The sequence below is a fragment of the Nematostella vectensis genome, chromosome 8, assembly GCF_932526225.1.
Source record: "Nematostella vectensis chromosome 8, jaNemVect1.1, whole genome shotgun sequence".
Taxonomy (NCBI): domain Eukaryota; kingdom Metazoa; phylum Cnidaria; class Anthozoa; order Actiniaria; family Edwardsiidae; genus Nematostella; species Nematostella vectensis.
Genome location: NC_064041.1, coordinates 8,034,816 through 8,048,594, shown reverse-complemented (window position 1 = coordinate 8,048,594; position 13,779 = coordinate 8,034,816). Strand labels below are relative to the sequence as shown.

At 46.9% G+C, this 13,779-nt stretch overlaps 1 protein-coding gene and 1 pseudogene across 1 annotated transcript; both read left to right on the top strand.

Moving 5' to 3' along the window:
• The first annotated feature begins 4,259 nt into the window (after positions 1 to 4,259).
• Positions 4,260 to 5,183, top strand: LOC125570233. The gene has a single exon (XM_048731584.1). The coding sequence runs from the start codon at positions 4,374 to 4,376 to the stop codon at positions 5,109 to 5,111; it is 738 nt and encodes a 245-aa protein (XP_048587541.1). The 5' UTR covers positions 4,260 to 4,373; the 3' UTR covers positions 5,112 to 5,183.
• Positions 5,184 to 11,630: 6,447 nt separating this feature from the next.
• LOC125570167 lies at positions 11,631 to 13,234 on the top strand (annotated as a pseudogene).
• Positions 13,235 to 13,779: the final 545 nt, after the last annotated feature.

Below are 13,779 nucleotides of genomic sequence, written 5' to 3'. Positions count from 1 at the left end.
CTGTGTGAGGTGTGTTTGTGAGGGGAACCTGTGTGGGGTGTGTTTATGAGGGTTACCTGTGTGAGATAACTGTGTGGGTAGTGTTTGGGAGGGGTAACTGTGTGAGATGTGTTTGGGAGGGGCACCTGTGTCGTGTGTGTTTTTGAGGGGTAACTGTGTGGGGTGTGTTTGGGAGGGGTAACTGTGTGGGGTGTGTTTGGGAGGGGTATTTGTGTCGTGTGTGTTTGTGAGGGGTATATGTGTGGGGTGTGTTTGGGAGGGGTACCTGTGTGGGGTGGGTTTTTGAGGGGTTACTGTGTGGGGTGTGTTTGGGAGGGGTAACTGTGTGGGGTGTGTTTGTGAGGGGAACCTGTGTGGAGTGTGTTTATGAGGGTTACCTGTGTGAGATAACTGTGTGGGTAGTGTTTGGGAGGGGTAACTGTGTGAGGTGTGTTTGGGAGGGGTACCTGTGTGGGGTGTGTTTGGGAGAAGTATTTGTGTCGTGTGTGTTTTTGAGGGGTAAATGTGTGGGGTGTGTTTGGGAGGGGTACCTGTGTGGGGTGTGTTTTTAAGGGGTTACTGTGTGGGGTGTGTTTGGGAGGGGTAACTGTGTTGGGTGTGTTTGTGAGGGGTACCTGTGTGGGCAGTGTTTTTGAGGTGTGACTGTGTGGGGTGTGTTTGGGAGGGGTAGCTGTGTGGGGTGTGTTTGGGAGGGGTACCTGTGTGGGATGTGTTTGTGAGGGGTACCAGTGTGGGCAGTGTTTTTCAGGTGTAACTGTGTGGGGTGTGTTTATGAGGGGTACCTGTGTGGGGTGTGCTTGTTTGGGATACCTGTGTGGGGTGTGTTTGTAAGGGATACCTGTGTGGGGCATGTTTGTGAGGGGTACCTGTGTAGGGCGTGTATATGAGGAGTACTTGTGTGCGGTGTACTTGTGTGGGTAGTATTTGGGAGGGGAAACCTGTGTTGGGTGTGTTTGTGAGGGGTACCTGTGTGGGGTGCCTTTTTGAGGGATACCTGTGTCCGGTGTGTATTTGAAGGGTACATGTGTCGGGTGTGTTTGTGAGGGGTACCTGTGTGAGGTGTGTTTGTGAGGGGTACATGTGTGAGGTGTGTTTGTGAGGGGTAACTGTGTGAGGTGTGTTTGTGAGGGGAACCTGTGTGGGGTGTGTTTATGAGGGGTACCTGTGTGGGGTGTGTTTTTGAGGGGTTACTGTGTGGGGTGTGTTTGTGAGGGGAACCTGTGTGGGGTGTGTTTATGAGGGGTACCTGTGTGGGGTGTGTTTGGGAGGGGTACCTGTGTGGGGTGTGTTTGGGAAGGGTACCTGTGTGGGGTGTGTTTGTGAGGGGTACCTGTGTGGGAAGTGTTTGGGAGGGGTACCTGTGTGGGGTCTGTTTGGGAGGGGAAACTTGTGTGGGGTGTGTTTGGGAGGGGTACCTGTGTGGGGTGTGTTTGGGAGGGGTACCTCTGTGGGGTGTGTTTGGGAGGCGAAACCTGTGTGGGGTGTGTTTGGGAGGGGTACCTCTGTAAGGTGTGTTTGGGAAGGGTACCTGTGTGGGGTGTGTTTGTGAGGGGTACCTGTGTGGGGTGTGTTTGGGAGGGGTACCTGTGTGGGGTGTGTTTAGGAGGGGTACCTGTGTGGGGTGTGTTTGGGAGAGGAAACCTGTGTGGGGTGTGTTTGAGAGGGGTAACGGTGTGGGTAGTGTTTGGGAGGGGAAACCCGTGTGGGGTGTGTTTGTAAGGGGTACCTGTGTGAGGTGTGTTTGTGAGGGGAACCTGTGTGGGGTGTGTTTATGAGGTGTACCTGTGTGGGGCGTGTTTATTTGAGGTAGCTGTGTGGGGCGTGTTTGTGAGGGGTAACTGTGTGGGGTGTGTTTGGGAGGGGTAGCTGTGTCGTGTGTGTTTTTGAGGGGTAACTGTGTGAGGTGTGTTTGAGAGTGGCACCTGTCTGGGGTGTGTTTTTGAGGATACATGTGTGGGGTGTGCTTGTGTGGGGTACCTGTGTGGGATAACTGTGTGGGTAGTGTTTGGGAGGGGTAACTGTGTGAGGTGTGTTTGTGAGGGGAACCTGTGTGGGGTGTGTTTATGAGGGGTACCTGTGTGGGGTGTGTTTGGGAGGGGTACCTGTGTGGGGTGTGTTTGGGAAGGGTACCTGTGTGGGGTGTGTTTGTGAGGGGTACCTGTGTGGGAAGTGTTTGGGAGGGGTACCTGTGTGGGGTCTGTTTTGGAGGGGAAACTTGTGTGGGGTGTGTTTGGGAGGGGTACCTGTGTGGGGTGTGTTTGGGAGGGGTACCTCTGTGGGGTGTGTTTGGGAGGCGAAACCTGTGTGGGGTGTGTTTGGGAGGGGTACCTCTGTAAGGTGTGTTTGGGAAGGGTACCTGTGTGGGGTGTGTTTGTGAGGGGTACCTGTGTGGGGTGTGTTTGGGAGGGGTACCTGTGTGGGGTGTGTTTAGGAGGGGTACCTGTGTGGGGTGTGTTTGGGAGAGGAAACCTGTGTGGGGTGTGTTTGAGAGGGGTAACGGTGTGGGTAGTGTTTGGGAGGGGAAACCCGTGTGGGGTGTGTTTGTAAGGGGTAAATGTGTGAGGTGTGTTTGGGAGGGGAACCTGTGTGGGGTGTGTTTATGAGGTGTACCTGTGTGGGGCGTGTTTATTTGAGGTAGCTGTGTGGGGCGTGTTTGTGAGCGGTAACTGTGTGGGGTGTGTTTGGGAGGGGTAGCTGTGTCGTGTGTGTTTTTGAGGGGTAACTGTGTGAGGTGTGTTTGAGAGTGGCACCTGTCTGGGGTGTGTTTTTGAGGATACATGTGTGGGGTGTGCTTGTGTGGGGTACCTGTGTGGGGTGTGTTTGTGAGGGGTACCTGTGTTGGGTGTGTTTATGAGGGGTTTCTGTGTGGGGTGTGCTTGTGTGGGGTACCTGTATGGGGTGTGTTTGTGAGGGGTACCTGTGTGGGGTGTGTTTATGAGGTGTACCTGTGTGGGGTGTGTTTGGGAGGTGTACCTGTGTGGGGCGTGTTTGGGAGAGGTACCTGTGTGGGGTGTGTTTTGGAGGGGTACCTCTGTGGGGTGTGTTTGTGAGGGGTGCCTGTGTTGGGTGTGATTGGGAGGGGTACCTCTGTGGGGTGTTTTTGGGAGGGGTACCTGTATGGGGTGTGTTTAGGAGGGGAAACCTGTGTGGGGTGTGTTAGGGAGGGGTACCTGTGTGGGGTGTGTTTGGGGAGGCGAAACCTGTGTGGGGTGTGTTTTGGAGGGGTACCTCTGTGGGGTGTGTTTGGGAGGGGTACCTGTGTGGGGTGTGTTTGCGAGGGGTACCTGTGTCGGGTGTGTTTGTGAGGGGTACCTGTGTGCGGTGTGTTTGTGAGGGGTACCTGTGTGCGGTGTGTTTGGGAGGGGTACCTCTGTGGGGTGTGTTTGGGAGGGGTATGTGTGTGGGGTGTGTTTGGGAGGGGTACCTCTGTGGGGTGTGTTTGGGAGGGGTACCTGTGTGGGGTGTTTTTGGGAGGGGTAACAACATGGAGGTTGTTTTGGAGCTGGTACTTTTGCGATTTTGGACGAACTCGCTCTCTCAATTATGCGCATTTATATCAGAAAAATGTTATAATATGGGTTCCAAGTAGAATTTGGGATTAATATCACTCGCCGAAAACGGCTCGCGTAATTTATCTTAAAGCTCACGATCAAAAAAGGCCATAACAAACTAAAATACTCTTTGTGCGAATTTTTGCAATTAAAATGACTGAGTTCCGTACAAAAACAGCGGTCCTCGCATCGGAAGTGCTAGTCGAAGATTATTCGATGACCCTTAAAAACGGTTAAAAAATTTTCATACATCTTCCTTCCTTAGTCCATTTAATTACGAGTACAGGGCACGAAAATATTTTTCAACTTGAGATGGTGCCTTTTCATGTTGAGAACAGTCTGTGGAGGACCCAGAATACAGTTCCTTGATACTTTATCCCTGACTTTCCTTTTAACAATTCGTCCACGACGCATATTCTTGGTTTGTTTGGGTGAACTTTATAATTTAAAAATATTTAGATGAGCTTATAGGTAGAGAGAGAATTTTGGAAAGCCCCACACTAACACCATTGCTATCGCCGTGATCTTGGGCGAAGGTACCCTTGCAGCTGTGACAAATGTCCTAACGCTCATTGTGTTTATTACGAACAGAACTCTCCGTAAGCGCAGTGCTTACTTTATCGCGAGCTTAGCGCTGGCCGATGCGCTTGTTGGGATAGCGGCGATTTGCCTGTCCGTCTTCATAGCACTCGGACACGACACGCGCGAAGTGTTAGCGCACCAAGTACCAGACTCATTCGAGTGTAGTGCTTTCAGGTATATCCTACAGTGAGTTCAGGACTTGGTCTTTTGATCATTGCCATTGAGCGGTTTTTCGCTACGATGTTCCCTTTTCGTTATCGTGTCTCAAGAATGTACCCATACCATTTTGGTTTTGCGTTCCAATTGTTATGTTCCTCCTCTGCTATTGTAGCCCTGCTTATTTCTGTTAACGTGTTTAATATCTTCGTTAAATACTTGATCGCTTGTACACTTCCCGTTATCTGTCTTTGCTATGCTGCTATCTTTGTCAAGTTCAAACTGCAGAACAGACAGCACGGGCGCCAGGCATTACCCCAGACACAACAACGAGAGAGAAACATGGCCAAGACCCTGGTCACCGCAACTTCCCTTACACTTTTGTGTTGCGTCCCGACTGTAATATTTGTCACTGATTTTAGAAACACCGAGGCCCATGTGGTGCTAGCTTGCTACTGTATAAGGTTCGCTAACTCACTGGTTAACCCTGTGGTTTATACACTCAGAATGGACGGCTTTAAAAAGGCTCTCGTTAAGTACTTGTGTTGTTCACGTGTTCAGTTGCACCCAACAAATGGTCCATTTGTGGTAAGAGGCGAACGTGTCGCCAGAACCGACAACCTTCAAGACACTCCTTCTAGAGTTGTACTGAGCCGCGATGTTTGTCCTGGCCCAATCGTGTTCACAAGGGAATGTGTGGCCAGGACCAAGAACCCACAAGAAAACACTTCTAGAGCTGTACTGAACCGCGACATTTGCCAGGAAAGCTCTCAAGCAGAGGTCCCGTCGTTATCATCTTGCCCCGTCACCACCTCTCTGTAAAGGATGAGGGGCGAAGTATAAAAATGTATCAAATGAAATGTTCAAAAATAAATATGACGTCGCAAGAGAAAATTAGTCTTTATTGTCAGGGCCGTAGCAATGAAAGGGGCTTTGGGGACGGCTTTCCTCCTAATATTTATAAAACTTCTAAGAAAATGACCAGAAGGGGCGTATATATTTCTCCACCACCCGCCACCCCACCCTAGCCAAAAAGAGGTTTCTATTGTTAAACATAGGTTTCGACATTCATACTGATATTGCTTGAATTTATAGAAACAGACTATTTGTATTTGCTTCCCACTCCCACTGGTTTGGAAATAACATTGTGTTTGTGAGGGGTACCTGTGTGGGCAGTGTTTTTAAGGTGTCACTGTGTGGGGTGTGTTTGTAAGGGATACCTGTGTGGGGTATGTTTATGAGGGGTACCTGTGTGGGGTGTTCTTGTTTGGGATACCTGTGTGGGGTGTGTTTGTAAGAGATACCTGTGTGGGGCATGTTTGTTAGGGGTACCTGTGTGTGGCGTGTTTATGAGGAGTACTTGTGTGGGGTGTACTTGTGTGGGGTAACTGTGTGGGGTGTGCTTGTGTTGGGTACCTGTGTTGGGTGTGTTTGTGAGGGGTACCTGTGTGGGGTGCGTTTTTAAGGGAAACCTGTGTCGGGTGTGTATTTGAGGGGTACCTGTGTCGGGTGTGTTTGTGAGGGGTACCTGTGTGAGGTGTGTTTGTGAGGGGAACCTGTGTGGGGTGTGTTTATGAAGGGTACCTGTGTGGGGTAACTGTGTGGGTAGTGTTTGGGAGGGGTAACTGTGTGAGGTGTGTTTGTTAATGGAACCTGTGTGAGGTGTGTTTATGAGGGGTACCTGTGTGGGGTGTGTTTGTGAGGAGAACCTGTGTGAGGAGTGTTTATGAGGGGTACCTGTGTCGGGTGTGTTTGTAAGGGGTACCTGTGTGAGGTGTGTTTGTGAGGGGAACCTGTGTGGGGTGTGTTTATGAGGGGTACCTGTGTGGGGTGTGTTTGGGACGGGAACCTGTGTGAGGTGTGTTTATGAGGGGTACCTGTGTGGGGTGTGTTTGTGAGGGGAACCTGTGTGAGGAGTGTTTATGAGGGGTACCTGTGTCGGGTGTGTTTGTGAGGGGTACCTGTGTGAGTTGTGTTTGTGAGGGGAACCTGTGTGGGGTGTGTTTATGAGGGGTACCTGTGTGGGGTGTGTTTGGGAAGGGTACCTGTGTGGGGTGTGTTTGGGAGGGGTACCTGTGTGGGGTGTGTTTGGGAGGGGTACCTGTGTGGGGTGTGTTTGGGAGGGGAAACCTGTGTGGGGTGTGTTTGGGAGGGGTAACTGTGTGGGTAGTGTTTGGGAGGGGAAACCTGTTTTGGGTGTGTTTGTGAGGGGTAACTGTGTGAGGTGTGTTTGTGAGGGGAACCTGTGTGGGGTGTGTTTATGAGGGGTACCTGTGTTGGGCGTGTTTATTCGGGGTAGCTGTGTGGGGCGTGTTTGTGAGGGGTAACTGTGTGGGGTGTGTTTGGGAGGGGTAGCTGTGTCGTGTGTGTTTTTTAAGGGGTAACTGTGTGGGGTGTGTTTGGGAGGGGTACCTGTGTGGGGTGTGTTTTTGAGGATACATGTGTGGGGTGTGTTTGTGAGGGGTACCTGTGTGGGGTGTGCTTGTGTTGGGTACCTGTGTGGGGTGTCTTAGTGAGGGGTACCTGTGTGGGGTGTGTTTATGAGGGGTACCTGTGTGGGGTGTGCTTGTGTGGGGTACCTGTATGGTGTGTGTTTGTGAGGGGTACTTGTGTGGGGTGTGTTTATGAGGGGAACCTGTGTCGGGTGTGTTTGTGAGGGGTACCTGTGTGAGGTGTGTTTGTGAGGGGAACCTGTGTGGGGTGTGTTTATGAGGGGTACCTGTGTGGGGTGTGTTTGGGAAGGGTACCTGTGTGGGGTGTGTTTGGGAGGGGTACCTGTGTGGGGTGTGTTTGGGAGGGGTACCTGTGTGGGGTGTGTTTGGGAGGGGTACCTGTGTGGGGTGTGTTTGGGAGGGGAAACCTGTGTGGGGTGTGTTTGGGAGGGGTAACTTTGTGGGTAGTGTTTGGGAGGGGAAACCTGTTTGGGGTGTGTTTGTGAGGGGTAACTGTGTGAGGTGTGTTTGTGAGGGGAACCTGTGTGGGGTGTGTTTATGAGGGGTACCTGTGTGGGGCGTGTTTATTCGGGGTACCTGTGTGGGGCGTGTTTGTGAGGGGTAACTGTGTGGGGTGTGTTTGTGAGGGGTACCAGTGTGGGCAGTGTTTTTGAGGTGTAACTGTGTAGGGTGTGTTTATGAGGGGTACCTGTGTGGGGTGTGCTTGTTTGGGATACCTGGGTGGGGTGTGTTTGTGAGGGGTACCTGTGTGCGCTGTGTTTGGGAGGGGTACCTCTGTGGGGTGTGTTTGGGAGGGGTATCTTTGTGGGGTGTGTTTGGGAGGGGTACCTCTGTGGGGTGTGTTTGGGAGGGGTACCTATGTGGGGTGTGTTTGGGAGGGGTAACAACATGTGGTTTGTTTTGGAGATGGTACTTTTTCGATTTTGGACGCACTCGCTCTCTCAATTATGCGCATTTATATCATAAAAATGTTATAATATGGGTTCCAAGTAGAATTTGGGATTAATATCACTCGCCGAAAACGGCTCGCGTAATTTATCTTAAAGCTCACAATCAAAAAAGGCCATAAAAAATTAAAATACTCTCTGTGCGAATTTTTGCAATTAAAATGACTGAGTTCCGTACAAAAACAGCGGTCCTCGCATCGGAAATGCTAGTCGAAGATTATTTGATGACCCTTAAAAACGGTTAAAAAAATTTCATACATCTTCCTTATTAATCCATTTAATTACATACCACGTACAAAATATTATTTCATTATTATTTTTGGGGTAAATAAAGAAAAAGGAATTTTGTAAAAAGGTTATGAGTACAGGGCACGAAAATATTTTTCAACTTGAGATGGTGCCTTTTTATGTTGAGAACAGTCTGTGGAGGACCCAGAATACAGTTCCTTGATAATTTATCCCTGACTTTCCTTTTAACAATTCGTCCACGACGCATATTCTTGGTTTGTTTGGGTGAACTTTATAATTTAAAAATATTTAGATGAGCTTGAGGGGTAGAGAGAGAATTTTGGAAAGCCCAACACTAACACCATTGCTATCGCCGTGTTTGCCGCGCAGCGCACCAAGTACCAGACTGTGTCACCAAGTATCAGACCGTCTGTAGTGCCTTTCAGGTATATGCTAGCCTGAGTTCTGGACTTGGTCTTTTAATCATTACCATTAAGCGGTTCTTCGCGACGATGTTCCCATTTCGTTATCTTGTCGCAGGAATGTACCCGTACTATTTTGGAATCGCGTTCCAATGGTTATGTTCCTCCTCTGCTATTGTAGCCCTGCTTATTTCTGTTGACATGTTTAATATCTTTGATGGATACTTGATCGCTTGTGCCCTTCCCGTTATGTGTCTTTGCTACGCAGCTATCTTTGTCAAGTTCAAACTGCAGAACAGACAGTACGGGGCGCCTGGCGTTACCCCAGACACAACAACGAGAGAAAAACATGGCCAATGCCCTGGTCACCGCAACCTTCCTCTCACTTTTGGGTTACGTCCCGACTGGAGTATTTATTAATGATTTTAGAAACACCGAAGCCCATGTGGTGCTAGGTTGCTAATGTATAAGGTTCGCTAACTCACTGGTTAACCCTGTGGTTTATACACTCAGAATGGACGGCTTTAAAAAGGCTCCCGTTAAGTTCTTGTGTTGTTTACGTGTTAAGTTGCACCCAACAAATGGTCCATTTGTGGTAAGAGGCGAACGTGTCGCCAGAACCAACAACCTACAAGACACTCCTTCTAGAGCTGTACTGAGCCGTGATATTTGTCTTGGTCCATTCGTGGTCCGAGGAAAATATGTGGCCAAGACAAAGAAACCACAAGAAAACACTTCTAGAGCTGTGCTGAACCTCGACATTTGCATGAAAAGCTCTCAAGAAGAGGTCTCCTTATCATCTTGCCCCGTCACCACCTCTCTCTAAAGGCGGAGGGCCGAAGTAACATTTCAACTGCCTTGGAACCATGTATCAAATGAAATGTCCAGAATAAATAAGACGCCGCAAGATCAAATCAGTCTTTATTGTCAGGGCCGTAGTAGGGGGTGGGGCTCTTGGGACACATTTTCTCTCAATGTTTCAAAACAATTCTATGGATATGATCAGTAGTGGTTCGGCTGTGTCCCTAATATTTTCTCCCCCCCCCCCCCCCCCCCCCAAAAAAAAAACATATTTCGAGGCCTTCAACGGCAGTGATTGTGGGACATAGGTTTTTACATTCGTACTCATCTTGCTTTAATTTATAGAAACATGGTTCTTGTATTTGCTTCCCACTCTCCAATGACATGCGGTTTGGACAGATTCTAATTTGGAAATGACATAACAACAATAATAATTTATCAAAGATTCAAAAAGGATATCATTATAGGTTGCAAAACGAGTTATTCAATTATTAAGGCGAATTAATGGTTAAATACGACACAAAGCTTTTTTCCAGCATAATGTTAAAACGTATGAAATATATATATATTTTTTTATGATCATCAAAATGTGACGGGTGACTTTTTGCATAGAATATAATTCATGTCAAACCTCAAAATGGGAGGTTTTTTTCTTCAAACCAAAGGATATCATTATGAGGTAGCAAAACGAGTTTTTCAATTACCCACAAAATAAAATAATCAATAAATAATAACAATAATTATTTGTTCGAGAAGGATATCACAGGGTCTGGATTGGGGGTCTGCATGTCGGTAGTGAGTAAAAATTTCCATAATTTGTTGGTAGTCGGTGAATCTAAGCTTGTAATCGCTCTTGTACCAGATTTCGTGTATAAACAAGATTAAACATTATTTAAGATTGATTAGTAATTAAACAACTTATTGGTAATAAATTTATTATGGATTAATAATAGACTGAAAAGTTTTATGCAACAGGAAAAACATTGTGCAGATTCTGAAATGACCGAATTTAATTATATTGGCGAGGAAAGTAAAGAGTAAAGATACCGGAAATGATAAAATGTCGGTAGTCGGCAAATATTTTTTGTCCCTAGTCACTAGTTTTTATCATGTTTTGTAGGTAGTCAGTTACTTTTTAAGCCGTTTGTCGCTAGTCCAGACCCTGATATCATTATATGGTGTAGCAAAACTAGTTGATTCAATTATCCTCAACGCGAAAGAAAAAGAAATGGATGGCACAAGGTATACGAGTTCAGTGCACGAAAAATATTTTCAACTGAAAATGCTGCTTTTTTATGTTGAGAACAGTCTGTTGAGGACCCAGAATACAGTTTCCGGAATACTTAATCACTGACTTTTCTTCTCACAATTCTGTCCCCAATGCAAATACTTGGTTTGTTGAGATCAAGTTTTTTACTCCAAAATATCTACATGAGCTTGATGGGTAGAACATTTAGAGGACAGCCATGAAATTATGAAACAAAACCTGGCGAACTTAAAAATTGAAAAAGCGAAAATCCGTAATGCGCAATAACGTTTTTTTCTTTATCTTTTCCACTATCAGTATTTTATTTTTTGTTATTACTTATTATAATTATTTCAATTTGATTGCATTTTACGAAGTGCTACAGGTTTGAAAGCGTATCTAATTTTTTTAGGACCATCTTAAAATAAAGCTACTACTACTAAAACTGCACACGACATATTAAAGCTGCGGGATGGTCACTTGTCCAAGGTGCTTGAGTGACCGTGGTAAGATTCATTAGAACATTATTGTAGTTTTTTCCCATTGATCAAGCCGGTGAAAACATAATTGAATGACCTTAAACTTTAATAATGTTAGCACTAATGTAAAATGGCTCTGCCTTCTTTCATTGTTTGGCTTTCTATGGTTTTCCTTCAACCCTTTCTTTGGATACTCCGATAGCTACCATTAGCAAATCGCTTTAGTCCGTTCAGATTGCGGTGGATTCAACATACGGAACTTTTAAAAGGTGTACCAAAACATTGCGAAATTAAAAGCTTTATGATATTCGTATTATCGTGTTTTCGAACGATATATTCCCGAGATGCGTGTTGAATACTACTCATTTAGCGAAAACGTTCCATTGAACACGATAGAAGTGCACTTGTCAACACACTTGCAATCACGAGAACGAAATGACGAGAATAGCACAAACTCGATTGTCTGTGAAATTTAAATTTTTTCATCAGCAATTTCTTAAAATACTGAGCTATCAAAGAATACCTCTGAAATGAATACTTATTTTCCAATCGTCGTTTCAGACTTGAGTCAAATTTACCATTGAGTTACTTAAAGAAAAACATAGAAACATCAATGGTAAAAATTTCACCGTGTAACGTTATTATAAGATTTAAAAAACAGGAAAGAGAATGATCAAGTTTCACTTCCTCTTTACTCCTATTGGGTCTTCCTAAGGGGCACACATGAAATAATTACGAAAAACAGTACTTAACGGGACACGCATGCAAGCAAACAAGCCACCTGGGTTACTAAGGGGGCGTAACGGCGATAGATTTCGCTTATAACTAGTACTAGCACTGTGGGGCTTCAGCCAAAAACACTAGCCGCGATGTCAGGAACAACGAGTGGGAAGCCCAACACTAACACCATTGCTATCGCTGTGTTCTTGGGCGAGGGTACCCTTGCGGCTGTGGCAAATGTCCTAACACTCATTGTGTTTATTACGAACAGAACTCTCCGTAAGCGCAGTGCTTACTTCATCGCGAGCTTAGCGCTGGCCGATGCGCTAGTTGGGATAGCGGCGATTTGCCTGGCCGTCTTCATAGCACTCGGACACGACACGCGCGAAGTGTTAGCGCACCAAGTACCAGACTCATTCGCGTGTAGTGCCTTTCAGGTATATGCTACAGTGAGTTCAGGACTTGGTCTTTTGTTCATTGCCATTGAGCGGTTTTTCGCTACGATGTTCCCTTTTCGTTATCGTGTCTCAAGAATGTACCCGTACTATTTTGGTTTTGCGTTCCAATGGTTATGTTCCTCCTCTGCTATTGTAGCCCTGCTTATTTCTGTTGACGTGTTTAATATCTTCGTGAAATACTTGATCGCTTGTACACTTCCCGTTATCTGTCTTTGCTATGCTGCTATCTTTGTCAAGTTCAAACTGCAGAACAGACAGCACGGGCACCAGGCGTTACCCCAGACACAACAACGAGAGAGAAACATGGCCAAGACCCTTGTCACCGCAACTTTCCTCTCTTTTTTTTTTCGTCCCCACTGCGGTATTTATTAATTATTTTAGAAACACAGAAGCATATGTGATGCTAGCTTGCTACTGTATAAGGTTCGCTAACTCACTGGTTAACCCTGTGGTTTATACACTCAGAATGGACGGCTTTAAAAAGGCTCTCGTACAGTTCTTGTGTTGTTCACGTGTTCAGTTGCACCCAACAAATGGTCCATTTGTAATAAGAGGCGAACGTGTCGCCAGAACCAACAACCTTCAAAACACTCCTTCTAGAGTTGTACTGAGCCGCGATGTTTGTCCTGGCCCAATCGTGGTCCAAAAGGAATGTGTGGCCAGGACCAAGAACACACAAGAAAGCACTTCTGGGGCTGTACTGAACCGTGACATTTGCCAGAAAAGCTCTCAAGCAGAGGTCCCGTCCTTATCATCTGGCCCCGTCACCACCCCTCTCAAGCAGAGGTCCCGTCCTTATCATCTGGCCCCGTCACCACCCCTCTCAAGCAGAGGTCCCGTCCTTATCATCTGGCCCCGTCACCACCCCTCTCAAGCAGAGGTCCCGTCCTTATCATCTGGCCCCGTCACTACCCCTCTCAAGCAGAGGTCCCGTCCTTATCATCTGGCCCCGTCACTACCCCTCTCAAGCAGAGGTCCCGTCCTTATCATCTGGCCCCGTCACCACCCCTCTCAAGCAGAGGTCCCGTCCTTATCATCTGGCCCCGTCACTACCCCTCTCAAGCAGAGGTCCCGTCCTTATCATCTGGCCCCGTCACCACCCCTCTCTAAAGACGGAGTGTGGAAGTAACACTTTTTATTGCGTTGGAACCATGTATCACATGAAATGTTCAAAAATAAATATGACGTCGCAAGAGAAAATCAGTCTTTGTTTTTAGGGCCGTAGCAGGGAATGGGGCTTCGGGAACAGGTTTCTTCAAAATATTTTCAAAATTTCTAAAAAAAAAAAAAACCAGAAGAGGCGTATATTTTCTCAACCACCCCTTACCCCACCTGAGCCAGAAAGAAAATGTTTCGAGGCCTTTAAATACAATGATTGTTAAACATAGGTCTAGACATTCATACTGATCTTGCTTGAATTTATAGTAACATACTATTTGTATTTGCTTTCTACTCCCACTGGCTTGAATTTATAGAAACATACTATTTGTATTTGCTTTCTACTCCCACTGGTTTGGAAATAACATTGTGGTTATTATGAGGGGAACCTGTGTGAGGTGTGTTTGGGTGGGTGGGTGGGTGATTGAGTGAGTGAGTGGGTGGGTGATTGATTGGTTGGTTGGTTGGTTGGGTGGGTGGGTGGGTGGGTGAGTGGGTGGGTGGGTGGGTGGGTGGATGGGTGGCTGGGTGGGTGGTTGGTTGGTTGGTTGGGTGGGTGGGTGGTTGGTTGGTTGGTT

Excerpts from the sequence above, each read along its gene's own strand:
- LOC125570233 (XM_048731584.1), top strand. The coding sequence starts at position 4,374 with ATGTTCCCTTTTCGTTATCGTGTCTCAAGAATGTACCCATACCATTTT.